At 34.1% G+C, this 14,793-nt stretch overlaps 1 protein-coding gene across 1 annotated transcript; it reads left to right on the forward strand.

Moving 5' to 3' along the window:
- The first annotated feature begins 1,648 nt into the window (after positions 1–1,648).
- LOC123546734 (E3 ubiquitin-protein ligase TRIM33-like) lies at positions 1,649–14,793 on the forward strand. Its single transcript, XM_053551049.1, has 5 exons — positions 1,649–2,017; positions 10,922–11,552; positions 11,946–12,176; positions 14,187–14,270; positions 14,563–14,793. Exons 1-5 carry the CDS (start codon positions 1,668–1,670, stop codon positions 14,776–14,778), a joined length of 1,512 nt encoding a protein of 503 aa, XP_053407024.1. The 5' UTR covers positions 1,649–1,667; the 3' UTR covers positions 14,779–14,793.

Here is a 14,793-nt window from a genome sequence, read left to right on the forward strand (position 1 = left end):
GCAATACTGTTTATATTATATAAACCTAATCTGGATTACTGCCACACTTCCCAAAAATGAAATGAAAAATGGCATAAGGTTAACCTTTTTTGTAAAAGCTAGTTATTACCGAGACTGAAATATCCGTGTAGATACAACCGACCAATTACACAAAAGCAAATAATCACCTAGAAAGAGTTTCTTTGGGTTTATATATTGCAATAGCTGGTTCTCAGCTTGTCAATGCATTTTCTATTGCTCGCAAAGAAAGCAAAGAAAACTTCGGCCTTTTTTTGTTGTTTTGAAACAAAAATCCTATCGTCATACAGACCCGACGAGACTTGAATATAGCCCTTACCCTAAATTCTGTACCAGTACTAACCTGCAAACTTCCCCACACGAATCAGAGGTGGAGGGCAAATTATTTCAGACACAATGGGTTTTATTCAAGTTTTTTTCTTGACTCAGACTTGAGTAAGTATCATTCAAGTGGATCTCGAGCGTACCTACGGGAGTGTGGGTGAAGTTTCATATTCATAAATTCCACTCAGGGCTATTCATAGACTATTACTCCAGCTCCACTCATTGAGACGGTCACGTCTTTACTCGGGTAAGATTCAATCTGTATTCATAAAGGTGAGTGACAGTCGACTCAACTCCCGAGAGTGAGTGAATGTTGAGGGAGGTCCTTGGGACACTTGAGTGTTTCTCAAATATTATAATTCAAGTTTAGATGATAAATGTACAATGTTTTATTCATTTAAAGGTAAGATAACAGTTTCATGTATGTATTTAAAGTGAAAGACATATTTGTGTAAGGTATTTTGGAAAAATATATTATGAGCCATGGGAAAATCATCATAGTGGGTTTGCGACCAGCATGGATCCAGACCAGCCTGCGCATCCGCGCAGTCTGGTCAGGATCCATGCTGTTCGCTTTCAAAGCCTATTACAATTAGAGAAACTGTTAGCGAACAGCATGGATCCTGACCGCGCAGTCTGGTCTGGATCCATGCTGGTCGCAAAGCCACTATGTTGGTTTTCCCATGGCACGGCTCATTATGTTCTTTTTTAAAACATTCTGTTAAGGAAGAAGAAAATAAATAAACCGATATCTAGGCTTGTGAAATGTAAATCTTTGTTACTACGACGTGTGTTTTTCCGGGTGTGACCGCTGAGCCCCTTTAGGCTATGTTACGTAGATGTAAATTTAATTTCCTGTATCTGTTTTTAATCGTTTGCTTCAATTTACTGTCTATTGATCTAAAAGCTTGCACGATTTTAAAATATACTTTCCGCACGTTTGAATCTATTGCCAAATATTGTGTTGCGTTTGAAGATTTGTTAAATACATTCGCGCATAATACTGCGATTGCAATCCGACGACTTCTTTTTCATTCACGGACGATCTTAAATGCATACTCTTTTAATCAAGAAGACATAACCATCTAATAGTCTGAAAATGAATGAAAGAAACATTGTTAACGAATAAAAGAATGTTCAACTTTTTCAACTTTTATTTTGTTATATTGTTGCAGCACACTTGTTCTGAACATTGATTTTTAAAAAAAAAATTAATTAAGAAGAAATTTCGTTCCCCCATACGCGGTGAACTTGCTTGTACGCCACTGAAAACGGTGGACAAGGAAGTAAATAAATAAATGAAACGGTGTGTAAATAAGTTTAAAATGGCCGACATAAATTGCACACTACAGGGTTCTGAAGAAATTTACGAAACGTGCTGTTCTCCGTGTCTGGAGGTGGGCAAGACAAAGGAAGCTAGGACATTTTGTGCCGACTGTGGTTCGCATCTTTGTGAAAAGTGTGTTCGCGATCACAATAAATTTGTTGCTTTACGATCTCATCGTTTGACGGATATGTGTAATCAGGAGTCTAAAGGTGAATGCGAGGGGAAAAGAACTGCTGTTACTAGTGTACAGATTGCTCGATGCGCAACGCATCGTGGAAAGTTGCTTGATATGTATTGTGAAGATCACAGCCAGTTTTGTTGCCCATCTTGTGTTACCGTCAAACACAGGTTGTACTTTTTAAATTATCATTTCTGAAATTGGTTGCTTTTTTGGGGGATAAAATTTTACATGGATAAGTACCCATCTTGATAAAAAAAATTGTGACAGGAGATTATAATTCAATAACCTTTCTGATAAAGGTTGGGTAGTCTGATAAGATGAATTTATCTACTGTTCAAACAATGTACATTGTAATCTATATATTAATTTAAATAAACCAAATTACTTCACCATACCGTTACAGTAGACACTAGATCTACCATCACGTATAAAATTGGGATGCATTTCAGCCGTGTTATATTTTTACAGTTTTGAATTTTGTTGACCAAAGGTTATACCTCATTAGTTAAGTATTATATGTTTGCTTGTAATACGAGTAAAATTCTAAAAAATACGTTAATACGAAAATTACTGTTTTCACGAGTGTTGATGCGCATCTGTAAAAAAATAAACGATGAAATCAGTCTAAGAATTTGACGAATCGCTTTAAAATACAGGAAAACATAAACAGATTGAAAAAGTAAAGATTGTGGTATTAAATGTATTTCTGCCTGATTTTTACAAGGCGTAGCCAAGCGTGTCGCCATTTTACGATAACATAGTTTTTCCTCGTCATGTGATTTTTCTTGGAGGCAGGGGTGATCAGTTGACATTATTTTCCCCCACACTACGCTCGTCCTAAAATAAAACGTTTCTTGATTATACAGTGAATAAGAAAAGAAAACAACACTGATGACGGTTTCAAAAATATGCAGTGCGTAACTGATTTTTATTTTATGATAACAGTGGTACGAATTAATACATATATAGGGTAAAATGGGGTAACTGGGACACTTAAAGAAACACTGTTGAGTAATATTTTAGAAAGACAAAAACTTGATTTATTGATATTTCAGTATGCGCAACCTATATAATATATGACGAATATAAACTTTTACAAATACCTGATAACCTGTGATAAACTATAAATTAATTAAACATTGGTCAAGTGTCCCAAGTTACCCCACCCAGTTGGGGTAACTTGGGACATTTTAGTTTAATTAGAATTTATGTATATTACAGTCGCATTTATGACAAATGAAACCATTCATGTCCACAGATCAAAAAGGAATTCTAAACTGAAAAAATTGCTCAGTATTAATTACAATTTATGACTGTTTTGTAAAACAAGGATGCATAAAGAAATCAATTTGTCCAATTTTTGCCTAAATTATGTCATTATTTGTTTCAATATATGCTTATTATATAAATCGTTTAAAATAAAAAAAATGTTATAAGTGTAAATAACTATGTATGAATTAAACATAAACTTGACATAATCTATTATGTACTTATATATGTGATTTTTACACTTGAAACTGATCAAAATTTTAAACAGTCTTAAAACATAGATTTTATCAAATATTAACGGGACAATTAAAATGTGTGTCTTTTTTCACAAAGAAATAAGGACATTAACTAGCTTTTTGCATACAGGAAGACTCGGAGGGGGGGATGAAATATGAGGGGAATGAAGGTAGAGTTAAGGAGATCTAGAGGGACACATGGGCATACGCTCTCGGAAACTATTGGCAACTGTACCTAAAATGTGTTGTCTGGCCAATATTTGGTGTTTGCTTTAGCCTGAATATTTTACACAATGTCATCTTTTAAAGGAGTAATTAACTAAAAGAACTACCATGTTGGCTTGACTGTCAGTTGGTTCCTGCGCTTCACCTAGTATAAATACTACTTATTAATATAAGATTTGCCGACAGTTTCTTTAAACATGAAAGAAATATCAGTATTAGCCTATTAGACTATCAAAAATTCTAAACTCACCAGATTTTACGCGGAATGAGTGGGAGGGGTTCACGGAACGATCTCCCTTTAAATAAACTTATGTGACTAAACAGTGAGTTAGATCATGTAAACTTGGTATCGGGTAGAAAATTCAGAAGTTGCACCAGAGTTAAGCGAATATATTTTATGACCACGCCTGTCAACTAGTGGTATACTTACAAAATATCAGAGTTTCATCATTACTAGACTTTCTTTCCTATTTTCATTTCATTCGTGGAAAAAGATTAAAAGTTGACAATTTATAGTGGTTATGTCCAGTTATGTACAACATTTTATGTACTGTCCATTGGAGCATATCCCCTTTTTCTTCCAGCATCCAGTTTGTTCAAAAATAAAAGCATGGAGAACTTTGTTCTTAACGACAGTGTCCCACTTGCCCCAATACATTAGGGTAAGTGGGACACTTTTGAAAAGGAACGTTCAAAAATAAAGTATGTTGTAATTTCTCAAAAACAAATCTCATTGTATGAAATAGTAATGTGATACCTACAGTTTTGCAACTCTTCCCATAACTGAAGGTATCAACATATACCAATATAAATATTTTGGACATGCCATATTTCACAAACAAGCACCTGTTTTATAACGTCGTTGTCTGACGTCAACGCAACGGTTCATGACAGGCCACTTTATTATTCAAAATGAAAGTCAATAAAACAAAATTATTATACTTTTTTTATAGAATTTTAAAAAAAATAATGCCATGTCCTTGATTTGCAATGATACATAATACGCTTCAATATTTCAAACAAGTTAAATGCGATATTACATGTATACGAGAACCAGCTTCTTGCGTCAAAATTGACGTCACATTTAAGATCAAGCCGTTACGGTACCGAAATTAAATATCTTTAAGATCTTATTGATATACCGACCACATTAAAGCAAATATATCTAGAAAGTCAGACGACTATTTCTACTGTGCGTTTCACTAGACAGGAACATAACGAGAATATTTTAATGCACCATCTGAAAAAAAAATAGGCATAATTATTTACAGCGTGTAATTTTATGTTTTCTTATTTTTATTTAATTAGTAATACTCTCAACATATGTCTAAGAAAATCGATTCTTAAAATATTTTCCAATCCATCGGCAGAAAAGTTTTGTCATAATAGGCTTTAACACTGAATGTTCTTTTTCAACATATGATCTTATTTAGGGAACGTAACCAATATTTACCCCAATTTACTGAAAAGTGTAAAGTGTCCCAATTTCCCCATTGTCCCAGTTACCCCATTTTACCCTAATATTTATATCTAATCAATATATAGTATTAACAACTAATTGAATGTGTGTAAAATATCATCAAATATTGGTATTATAAAAAAATCCACATGTATGAAATTTAGTAAAAGGTTATTAAGTTCGAACTTTTCTAACTCTGTCGAAAGCATTAAGAGTTCAATAAGTATGCAGTAACGTCCATTATTACATACTCGTTTCTATTCCCCGTTAAATTACACTGGTACCGGAAACGTCAATATTTTTCCATACACTGACGCCTGAATTTCATATTGGGTGCGTGACGTAATTCTGTGTTTGTTGTTGCACTATTTTTTCAATTTGTTCAGTATTGTCAATCCCATTCAGGCTATTGAACAAAGTTATGATATTTACACTATATTTATACGTGTAGATGCGTATGTAATAAAAAGGTTATTATCTTTGTATCGGGAAATATGCACTCGTTCTTCAGCGGAAGAATATTGCACTCCTAAAGTCGCGCAATATTTCCGCTGAAGAACTCGTTCATTATATTTCCCGATACAAAGCTAATAACCTATAATTACACACACCTAACTAATTTCGTGCCGCACGTTTTACTCGTGTTTATTGATCTATGGAATAATTTTAAAGGCCCGATTATACCAAAAAAGGAAAACCAATTAAAGAGCCATAATCAATACCATAAAGTAATCAAAATATTCCTGCTCGAAGTTTGATTTTACACACGTTCGAAGTTTTTGTAGCTCGACTATACTAAGTATATGGAGAGCTATCCTATTAATCCAGGTGTCCGCACCGCGTCCTTGTCCACACTTTGGTTGAGTCTTAATACACTTTCACTTTATATTTGTATTTTTTACATACTCGTTTCTATTCCCCGTTAAGGTGATGTCACGTTTTGAATTTCCGGTGAATAACAAAAAAAAACCCAAAGAATATTCAGTTCTTTCCAAAAAACCGTTATGTTATGATTCAACCAAATAGTTTCCTCTGTCTACCAAAAAGGAACAATTCTTATATCTTAATATTGAGATTTGGTACCTTTATAACAGACAATAAACTAAAACAATAGACATTCATATGTGACTTCGGTGAGCTCAACAAAGGAATTTCAAGCACAAATATTAATGTGGTATGTCTATCCAAGTCACATACGAATTCCTATTGTTTCAGTCATTTGTCACTAATTAGAGCAACTCACATTGTTGCAATCATACAAAACACATCCCTTATTTTCACATAGATATTGAGGATTTATCTAATGAGCACATGTACTGGAAACACAATTTCAATACCGATTGTGTATTGTAATAATGCTAAACTATCTCAGCCGTGACGTGTCCTTAAGTAACACTGGTACCGGAAACGTCAATATTTTTCCATACACTGACGCCTGAATTTCATATCGGGTGCGTGACTATTTAGTTCAGTATTGTCAATCCTATTCAGGCTGTTGAACATATTTATGATTTTTACATAATATTTATACGTGTAGATGCGTATGTAATAAAAAGGTTATTATCTTTGCATCGTGAAATATACACTCGTTCTTCAGCGGATGAATATTGCGCTCCTAAAGTCGCGCAATATTTCCGCTGAATAACTCGTGCATATTTCCCGATACAAAGCTAATAACCTATAATTGTTATAACTTGATGGATTTGCTTCAACTTAATATACTTATTCCTCATCCTCACCAACATCATATGACACAAGAACAGGACAGAACATAAATTTAATTTTTTTCTAGGAAATGAACCTGTTGTTACAGAAGATATTTGATTAGACATAAAATAGTTGTTCCACATCGTCAGTCACATCATATGACACAAGGACAATAACTCTGGCAACAGTATGTCTGTTAACTTAGAATTTCAGGTTAAAGATTTGATGTGCTTTCACACTAGCTCTGTTGTAACCAAATGGATTAAATTAAAACTCTTATAAGAGTTGATTCACATCATCTCCCACATCATATGACACAAGACACCAATTTTTCCTGACTAATGTTCCTTTCAGTTCATTTTGATGCCTTTTCACTATATCTCTTTTATTACAGAAGGGAATTGATTAAGACATCATTGTCTACATCATATGACACAAAGGTCATTACTCTCGCACCAATATTCCATGAATTACCCCCACCCCCCACTTCCGCTTTTTACTTAAATTTTCAGCTAAAAGATGTGATGCGCTTTCGCAGTAACACTTGCACAAATATTTCATTAACTACAGGTACGTCCTTTTTCTACTTAGAATTTAAGTTAATTTTGATGTTTTTTTTTTTACAATCTCTCTTTTATCACTAAATGGATATGATTCAAACTTAGAAAAGTTGTTACACATCATCACTCAAATGATATGACACAATGTCCATCACACTGGCTCCATTATGTTATTAATTATGCCCCCTTTTTACTTAGAAGTTCATGTTAAAGTTGTGATGCTCTTTTGCTCTATCTGAAGTATTACTAAATCTATATTGATTTGATTCAAATCTAGAATAGATATTACACGTTAATTTATTAGCAATATGATATGACACATGGCGTTTTTCTCTTGCAGAAATATTCCATGAATTTTGTCCCTTTTATTCTAAGTTAATATTCTGAATACACTTACACTCCTTGTCTGTTATTACTTAATACATTTGACACAGTCTTGAACTTATTTTCCAATATCGTCTTCCACACTGGAGTCCTTAAATACAACAGTTATAACTCCAGCTTCCTAAGACGGGCCATATTTCACTATCCAGCATCAAAATAGTCGGGTACCTGTCTCCTGTGACAGACAGCTCTGGTAATATTGCTTTTAAAGAGTTTTGTGGAAAGTTAGATATGAATCCGACTAGTAAGGAAGTCATGCACTGGTGGCTGGCACCGATAATGTACTTGTTGACAGACATAGTACTTAAGTTTGTTTACTTAGGATCACTTGCCTTATAATTTATTTGGATTCGAGTAGTAATGTTGTCGTGATTTCAGGAAGCAATCCATATGGCTAGCAGCAGATTGCTAGTTCTACCCGGGTGTCAGTTGGCTGTTGAAATAATGCACATAGGAGCGCATATTGTGTCCTTCTTTAAAGCTGGAAATTCAACGTATGACCTAAATGTGTTAGTGTTTGAGCCTAACATACCAAACAAACCAAATTTGTCAGTCTAGCACTATTATTCAATCTGTCCCTCATAACTGCCCGATAGTCTATCAGTTGACTTCTACATCTGTCGGCCGATAGTTCTTTCAATTATTATGTCAATCGCTTAGTAAGTTCTCTAAGCATCTACTTAAGTAAAGTCATTCGTACTCATTATGTAGAAGATCTGTCTTTTATCCATCTTGCTAATCCAGCTCCCAGTCATTAAAAGGGCTGGATCCGTATTCATTTACACTTGTGGTAAATATTAAATTTGCAATAACTTTTCCTGCAACATACATTGATCTTGCAAATTGGAAGACTCGACAAGAGCTTTTATATTCTTTAGAACAAAATGTAGGTACAGTTTTAGTAAATCCAGTAAACTCTTTGGTACAGCAAACTGTGTTTCTTATAGCCGGAGTTTGTCATACATATATGGCAAAAAGAAGCTCCTTATAGACCTATCTTTTAGTATAACAGCAAACTGGTTTGTATAATTAGCTGATTTAATTTTCATTGAATTTCATAAAATTGTCTTTGTCGTTTTGTTAGAGGTTTTGCAATCTATATCATTATCCATTTGAATTTTATTTTGTGAATAATCCTGAACATGTCAGCTGTTGCAGTTATTTTTAAAAAAATAAATTCATCAAAGTTTTGAAATTTTGCACAAGTCTTCTTCAGCACCAATGTTATAAGTTGTGAAAAAATTATGTTGAATGATTGTCTAGAAGTGTACTTTCCAGAAAAAAAATGTTGTCTGCTACAAGATTTGAATGTACCTCTCAGATGATTAGCAGCTTTTCTACTGGATGAGAGCTAATCATGAAAGAGCAGTTGTATGAGTCACACTCTCTACGTATCGTTTGGCATAAGGCGGGAAGGTTTCACATGTTTATGAACATGTATTTCTAAATTACATAGAAAACTATTGTCCCCCCCCCCCCCCCCCCCCCCCCCCCCAAAAAAAAAAAACAAAAACAAAACAACAAAAAAAACAGGCTTTCAGGAGTGGAAATTGAACAGCTATCTTCTCATTTATTGATAACAATACATAGCAATGTACTTGTCATTTTGTTTTTCTAGAAAAATTTAAACTTAAAAATCCAATTAATAAATTTAGCCTATTCCGCCATCTTTGTCAGTTGAATGGCAGCCGCATTTATCAAAATTAAGGGACATTCTTTTCTGCGCCGTATCAACTTTAGGCATTAAAGAACGCAATGCAACGTTTTTGCAATTACTTGGTGATATAGATGGGACTAGTGGCAGCATGGAAAGAAAAGGATATGAGACAATAAATACATTATACATATAGAAAACGTTATTATAATAAGGCATTTATCATATAAATTTAGTGTTTCATTCTGGTACAAGGAATGAAAACATGAATTAACTGTTTTTAGATATCAAGCAGACGAATCGAACGCGATTTACACTGGTTTTATCTTTTATTTATCCAACAAACTATACATGCTATCGTATATTACAGTGACACAGAGGTGACATATACTACCCTTTTTTTTTTAATTGCACTTCTCTTTTTTATGTCGTTCCCACGAGATATTAACTCGAGGAAACGACTTAGTATGTCGTGGTAACGAGTTACTAAGTCGTAGGAACGACATAAAAAGAGAGAAGTGCAATTTAAAAAAAAGTATTGCATTGAAATAAATAGAGTAGCGCAATAAAAAAGAGAAGTGTAATAAAAAAGAATAGTATAATAAAAAATGGTAGTGTATGCTAGCTATGTCGAGGGAACGACTTAGTAACTCGTGGGAACGAGTTAGCTATGTCGTGCGAACGACTTACCATCTCGTTCCCACGACGTAGTAAGTCGTTCCCACGACATAGTTATCTCGTTCCCACGAGTTAGTCAACCAATCAAATTTTGCGTAATATGCGTAATTTATATTTATTTGCTATAAATGATAAGTTACTTCCCTTTGTAATAAAGTCGCCATGATGGAAGACGACTTGTAAGATTTCATGGTGAGAAGACGGGTTTCCTTCGAAGTGATTCGAAGGATGATCACAGGTGTAATAAATGTAACAAACAATTTGATTGGCTGCCTAACTCGTGGGAACGAGGTAGCTATGTCGTGGTAACGAGTTAGCTATGTCGCGGGAACAACCTACTATGTCGTGGGAACGAGATAGCAAGTCGTTTCCATGACATAGCTAACTCGTTCCCACGAGTTAGTAAGTCGTTCCCGCGGCATAGCTAGCATGCACTACACTTTTTTTATTGCACTATTCTTTTTTTATTACACTACTCTTTTTTATTGTGCTACTCTTTTTTTTCAATGCAATACTTTTTTTAAAAAAAATTGCACTTCTCTTTTTATGTCGTTCCCACGACTTAGCATCTCGTTACCACGACATACTAAGTCGTTTCCTCGAGTTAGTATCGTGTGGGAACGACATAAAAAAGAGAAGTGCATTTAGAAAAGAGTAGAGCATGTCACCTCTGTGTCACCGCAGATATGATAACAGTTTTATTTATCAAAAGATCTTTACTAACAGCATGTACTTTATAATCTTTCACAAACTACATGCTAAATTATGAGTATATATTTCGATTTCGTTGAAGGTTTGATTTCTCAGTTAGATTATATTTTTCTAAATGTATAAGAAATTTCATTTTTTACAGATATTGATGTTGCATTAAGAACATTATTTTTAATGTTTGTTTTTAGATCTTGTAAGAATGTTGACTCCCTGTCAAACGTCGCTAAACGCTTTAAAGACAGTGATCAACACAAGGAAATAAAAGAAGTTATCGAAAATATCAAGATAAAAGCAGTAGCGGAAAGGAAAAAAAGAAAAGAATACTTAGCAAGTCTCGATAGTGAAAAGAACAAACTGCTTCAAGATGTCGAAAAATATCATGATGACATTATTAACAAAGTCAAAGAGCTCACTGAAACGACCCGACGGAAGATACTATCCCGGCACAAAGAATATCAAAAACCTGTGGAGTTAGACAATATTGCTTTGGAAACTGTCATTTCTACAATGAACAGTTATTCTGAAAAACAAATGGACCCAAATGTAGAACAGCTGTTCTTAGACGCCCAGGCGGGAAAAGTTGCCGCAAAAGAGGGTGAATGGCTTATTGACGATTTACCAACTGACTGGGAAAAAACAATACCATTTTGTTTCAACTTAGAGCTGAAACAAAAGCTAGACAGTAGTGAAGCACTTGGCGAAATGACGGATGCTGTTAAGGAGGTCTGTGAATTTTCGAAATGCACAGACGTTTTGCACAAAGTATTGGAGGGCTGTGACAAGTCTTCGCTGCTTCATGCTTTTCTGCATCTGTATTTGGTGAGTTATCCTTTAAAATATGGATGCGCCTTGTTAATTTTGCTCATGAATAACCATTAGCCAGATAGATTAGAAGCCGAGTATCGGACTGAAAAGTCAAATTTTAGTTAGGGGTAAATAATTCGCACAATGTATGTTTAGTATGGTATGATATGGTATGCATGTATGTATGTGATTGTTTCAATGATTAATCATTTGATTCATTTTCACACAAACTTTACAAATTGAAGTACACGAAACTAAAAGAAGGATATCAGCGATGTTCTGAGTAACAAATTTGTATGTAGCTATTGATATTGTCAGTACATTTATGTTTTATATAAATCACCATGATTTCATCAACTTACGAATCTGTATGATACAAACTTTAGACAAATGCACATATTTACATAGATGCCATCGCCTAACACTGGACTAGAAAGTGATCGACATAGCACATGCGAGTTGCAAGGATTTCTGAAGAGAACCTATCAGTGCAAGGAATGTCATCACAACTCTGAATCTACTAAACCATTTTACCACTTGCCTATTCCCGTGATGCAGCTACATAAACTCTTAAAGAAACAAATGCGTCAGCTTACGTTGTTTTGGGTTCCGTATAGTGCAAGGGAAAAGCCTATACAGGTATGTAAATTGTAGTTATTAGTCCCCTACTGGTTAAAACAAGTTTCGGTAACATAGGATTGCACTTTACCGTCTGTCCGTCTGTCATTCCGTCCGAGCAAACGATTGATGGCATAGGACAGTAGAAAATCTTTGTATTCATTCCGTAACCACTTAAGTCTTTTGTCCCTTAAATGGTCATTCTATTGTTTTCAAACAATGGAATGACCACCTTATACCAAATCGTATGGGCATACGTCCGTCCGTCTGTCCGCAGTTTTGTGTCCGGTCAATTACTCTGTCAGTCATCAGGGGATATTTTAATATTACTTGGCACAAATGTTCATCATGATGAGACAACGTGTCATGCGCACAATCTGGAACCCTAGCTGAAGTTTCCCGATAATCAGACAACGTGTCTTGCACAGCATCCAGAACCCTAGCTGCTCAAAGGTCAAGGTCACACTAGGAGATCAAAGGTCTATAGGTTTTTTTTCCTATCCGGTCCGTTATTTTGTCTTTCAAAACAGGATTAGAAAGTTAGTTCGCACGGATATTTCCCAGGATGTGACCCCTAGCTCAAAGGCCAAAGATCAACAGAGCTTTACTCCTGTTCAGTCTGTAAAACAACAATCCATAAAGGGATTTTAATATTACTTGGAACAAATGTTCCCGATAATAAGATGATGTGTTGTGCGCAGCACCCAGAACCCTAGCTAAAAGGTCAATGTCATACTTGGAGGTCAAATATCAATAGGTGTTTTTCCTGTCCGGTCAATACCTCAGTCATCCATGAAGGGATTTCAATATTACTTAACACAAATGTTTCTCATAATGAGACAACGTGTCGCATGCAATACCCAGACTCCCAGCTCAAAGGTCAAGGCCACAATTGAAGGTCGAAATTCAACATTGGTATTTTCCTGGCAAATTTGTATGATATCTTAATATAAGCTAATGCGTCATATGGACCCAATTTAAAAAAAAAGATGTTGGTCTATTTTCTTCAGTTACTGTATTACTTCCCTTTAATATGATGATTTCTTACATTTTTTCTCATACTTTCCCACCAGTTTCAAAATGAAATGTTTTCAAAGTTGAAATTAAATACTTTTTTTATATTTATAGATGTTATAAACAATGGACGTATGTAGATTTTATAAAGTATACATGAACCATTGGTTTTATTTATAAAAATAATATCTTATTACTTTTATATAACTAGGGTTTTTAAATCTGGGCATTGATAATCTCCGTCCGTTCCTACATATGGATATTTATGTGGCTACTCTTTAGTTCTCTCTGTAAAATGAAAAATAGCCCCATAAAAGCAAACGGAATGAATGACATCAAAGAAAAAATACAGTTATCTATTGTTCCTATACCCACTTAAGTATGCAAATGTAAGTACATTGATTCTCATATGTCCATAAGCGAAACTTACTTTTTAAGATTTTATTTGAAATAATCTCATTGAGATGATATGTATTGATAGAATATTCAATATGTAAAACTATTCAGTTATGTCCATAATACTTTTGTAATTAATCGACTGTAAGTATTCATTGATATAACTATAAATAAACCATCAAATACACAGAAATTTACCACGTGTCAAACTGTCGGTAATAATAATGTTGTTCTATCTGAACGCGTTACAGTTTGTTAAACAATTTACGTAAATTAAAATAATAATCATGGCAATTTAAACCTGCTATTAAACCCCTTTAATAATATAAAAAGTTGATAAAAATGTCCTTAATATAAAGTGAAAGTAGAAAATAAATAGATAGTTATAAAATATTGAGAAGAAACAAATATGATATATAAAACAGATTTACAGAGTGGAATTGTCCTTGTTTAAAGACAATCATTCAGACATAAAACAAAATATAATTCAAACTTTGGTTACCTCGAACAACCCTGTAGTACACTCAAAGAATAGGGCGATGTATATTACAATGTTTAAAAATTGTAGAATTTCAATGTTATGAAACTAAAAAACATTAAAACACTCTGTTCTTTTATTAGTTCAAACTCCTCCTGGCGAAAAACAGTGTTGTCGCTGACTTATGTGACGAGCTCTCCGGTTATGTCAAAGTGGACACAAATCATGTATGTCACGTTTTATTTACTTTTACAATGCATCACTTTTGTTTCACTTACAATTGATTGTGAAGAAAGGTTAGAAATTGGAAATCAGCAAGATTCACTGCTTTACTAGCTTGTCTCATTGTTTTACTGTAACATTTTATCCATTTCAAAATATTGAAGCACTGAAGTAATGGTTGCATCTGTAATATTTGTATGATAGTTAGTTTAACTAAAGAAAGCATGTTTTTTTTTTTATATAAGTTCATTCATCTTCATGCAATATTAACAGGTATATCATTTACTCTATTCTTAGATGGTTGTGACAGATGTGTATAACCATAGATTTCACAAAGTGTTTGCAATGTCTGATGCAGTGAGACAGATTATGGATAGAGACGATATATTTATATATGAAGTACCGGCAAATTACAATTCCGATATGATCATGCTGCCAATATACATGAGAGAAAAGAGGGAAAGGTTTCCTTATTTCAAATTGATTACAGTCAACTTATTTTATGTCTGGTGATTTTCATGTGCTCAT

Source organism: Mercenaria mercenaria, chromosome 9 (genome assembly GCF_021730395.1).
Source record: "Mercenaria mercenaria strain notata chromosome 9, MADL_Memer_1, whole genome shotgun sequence".
Taxonomy (NCBI): domain Eukaryota; kingdom Metazoa; phylum Mollusca; class Bivalvia; order Venerida; family Veneridae; genus Mercenaria; species Mercenaria mercenaria.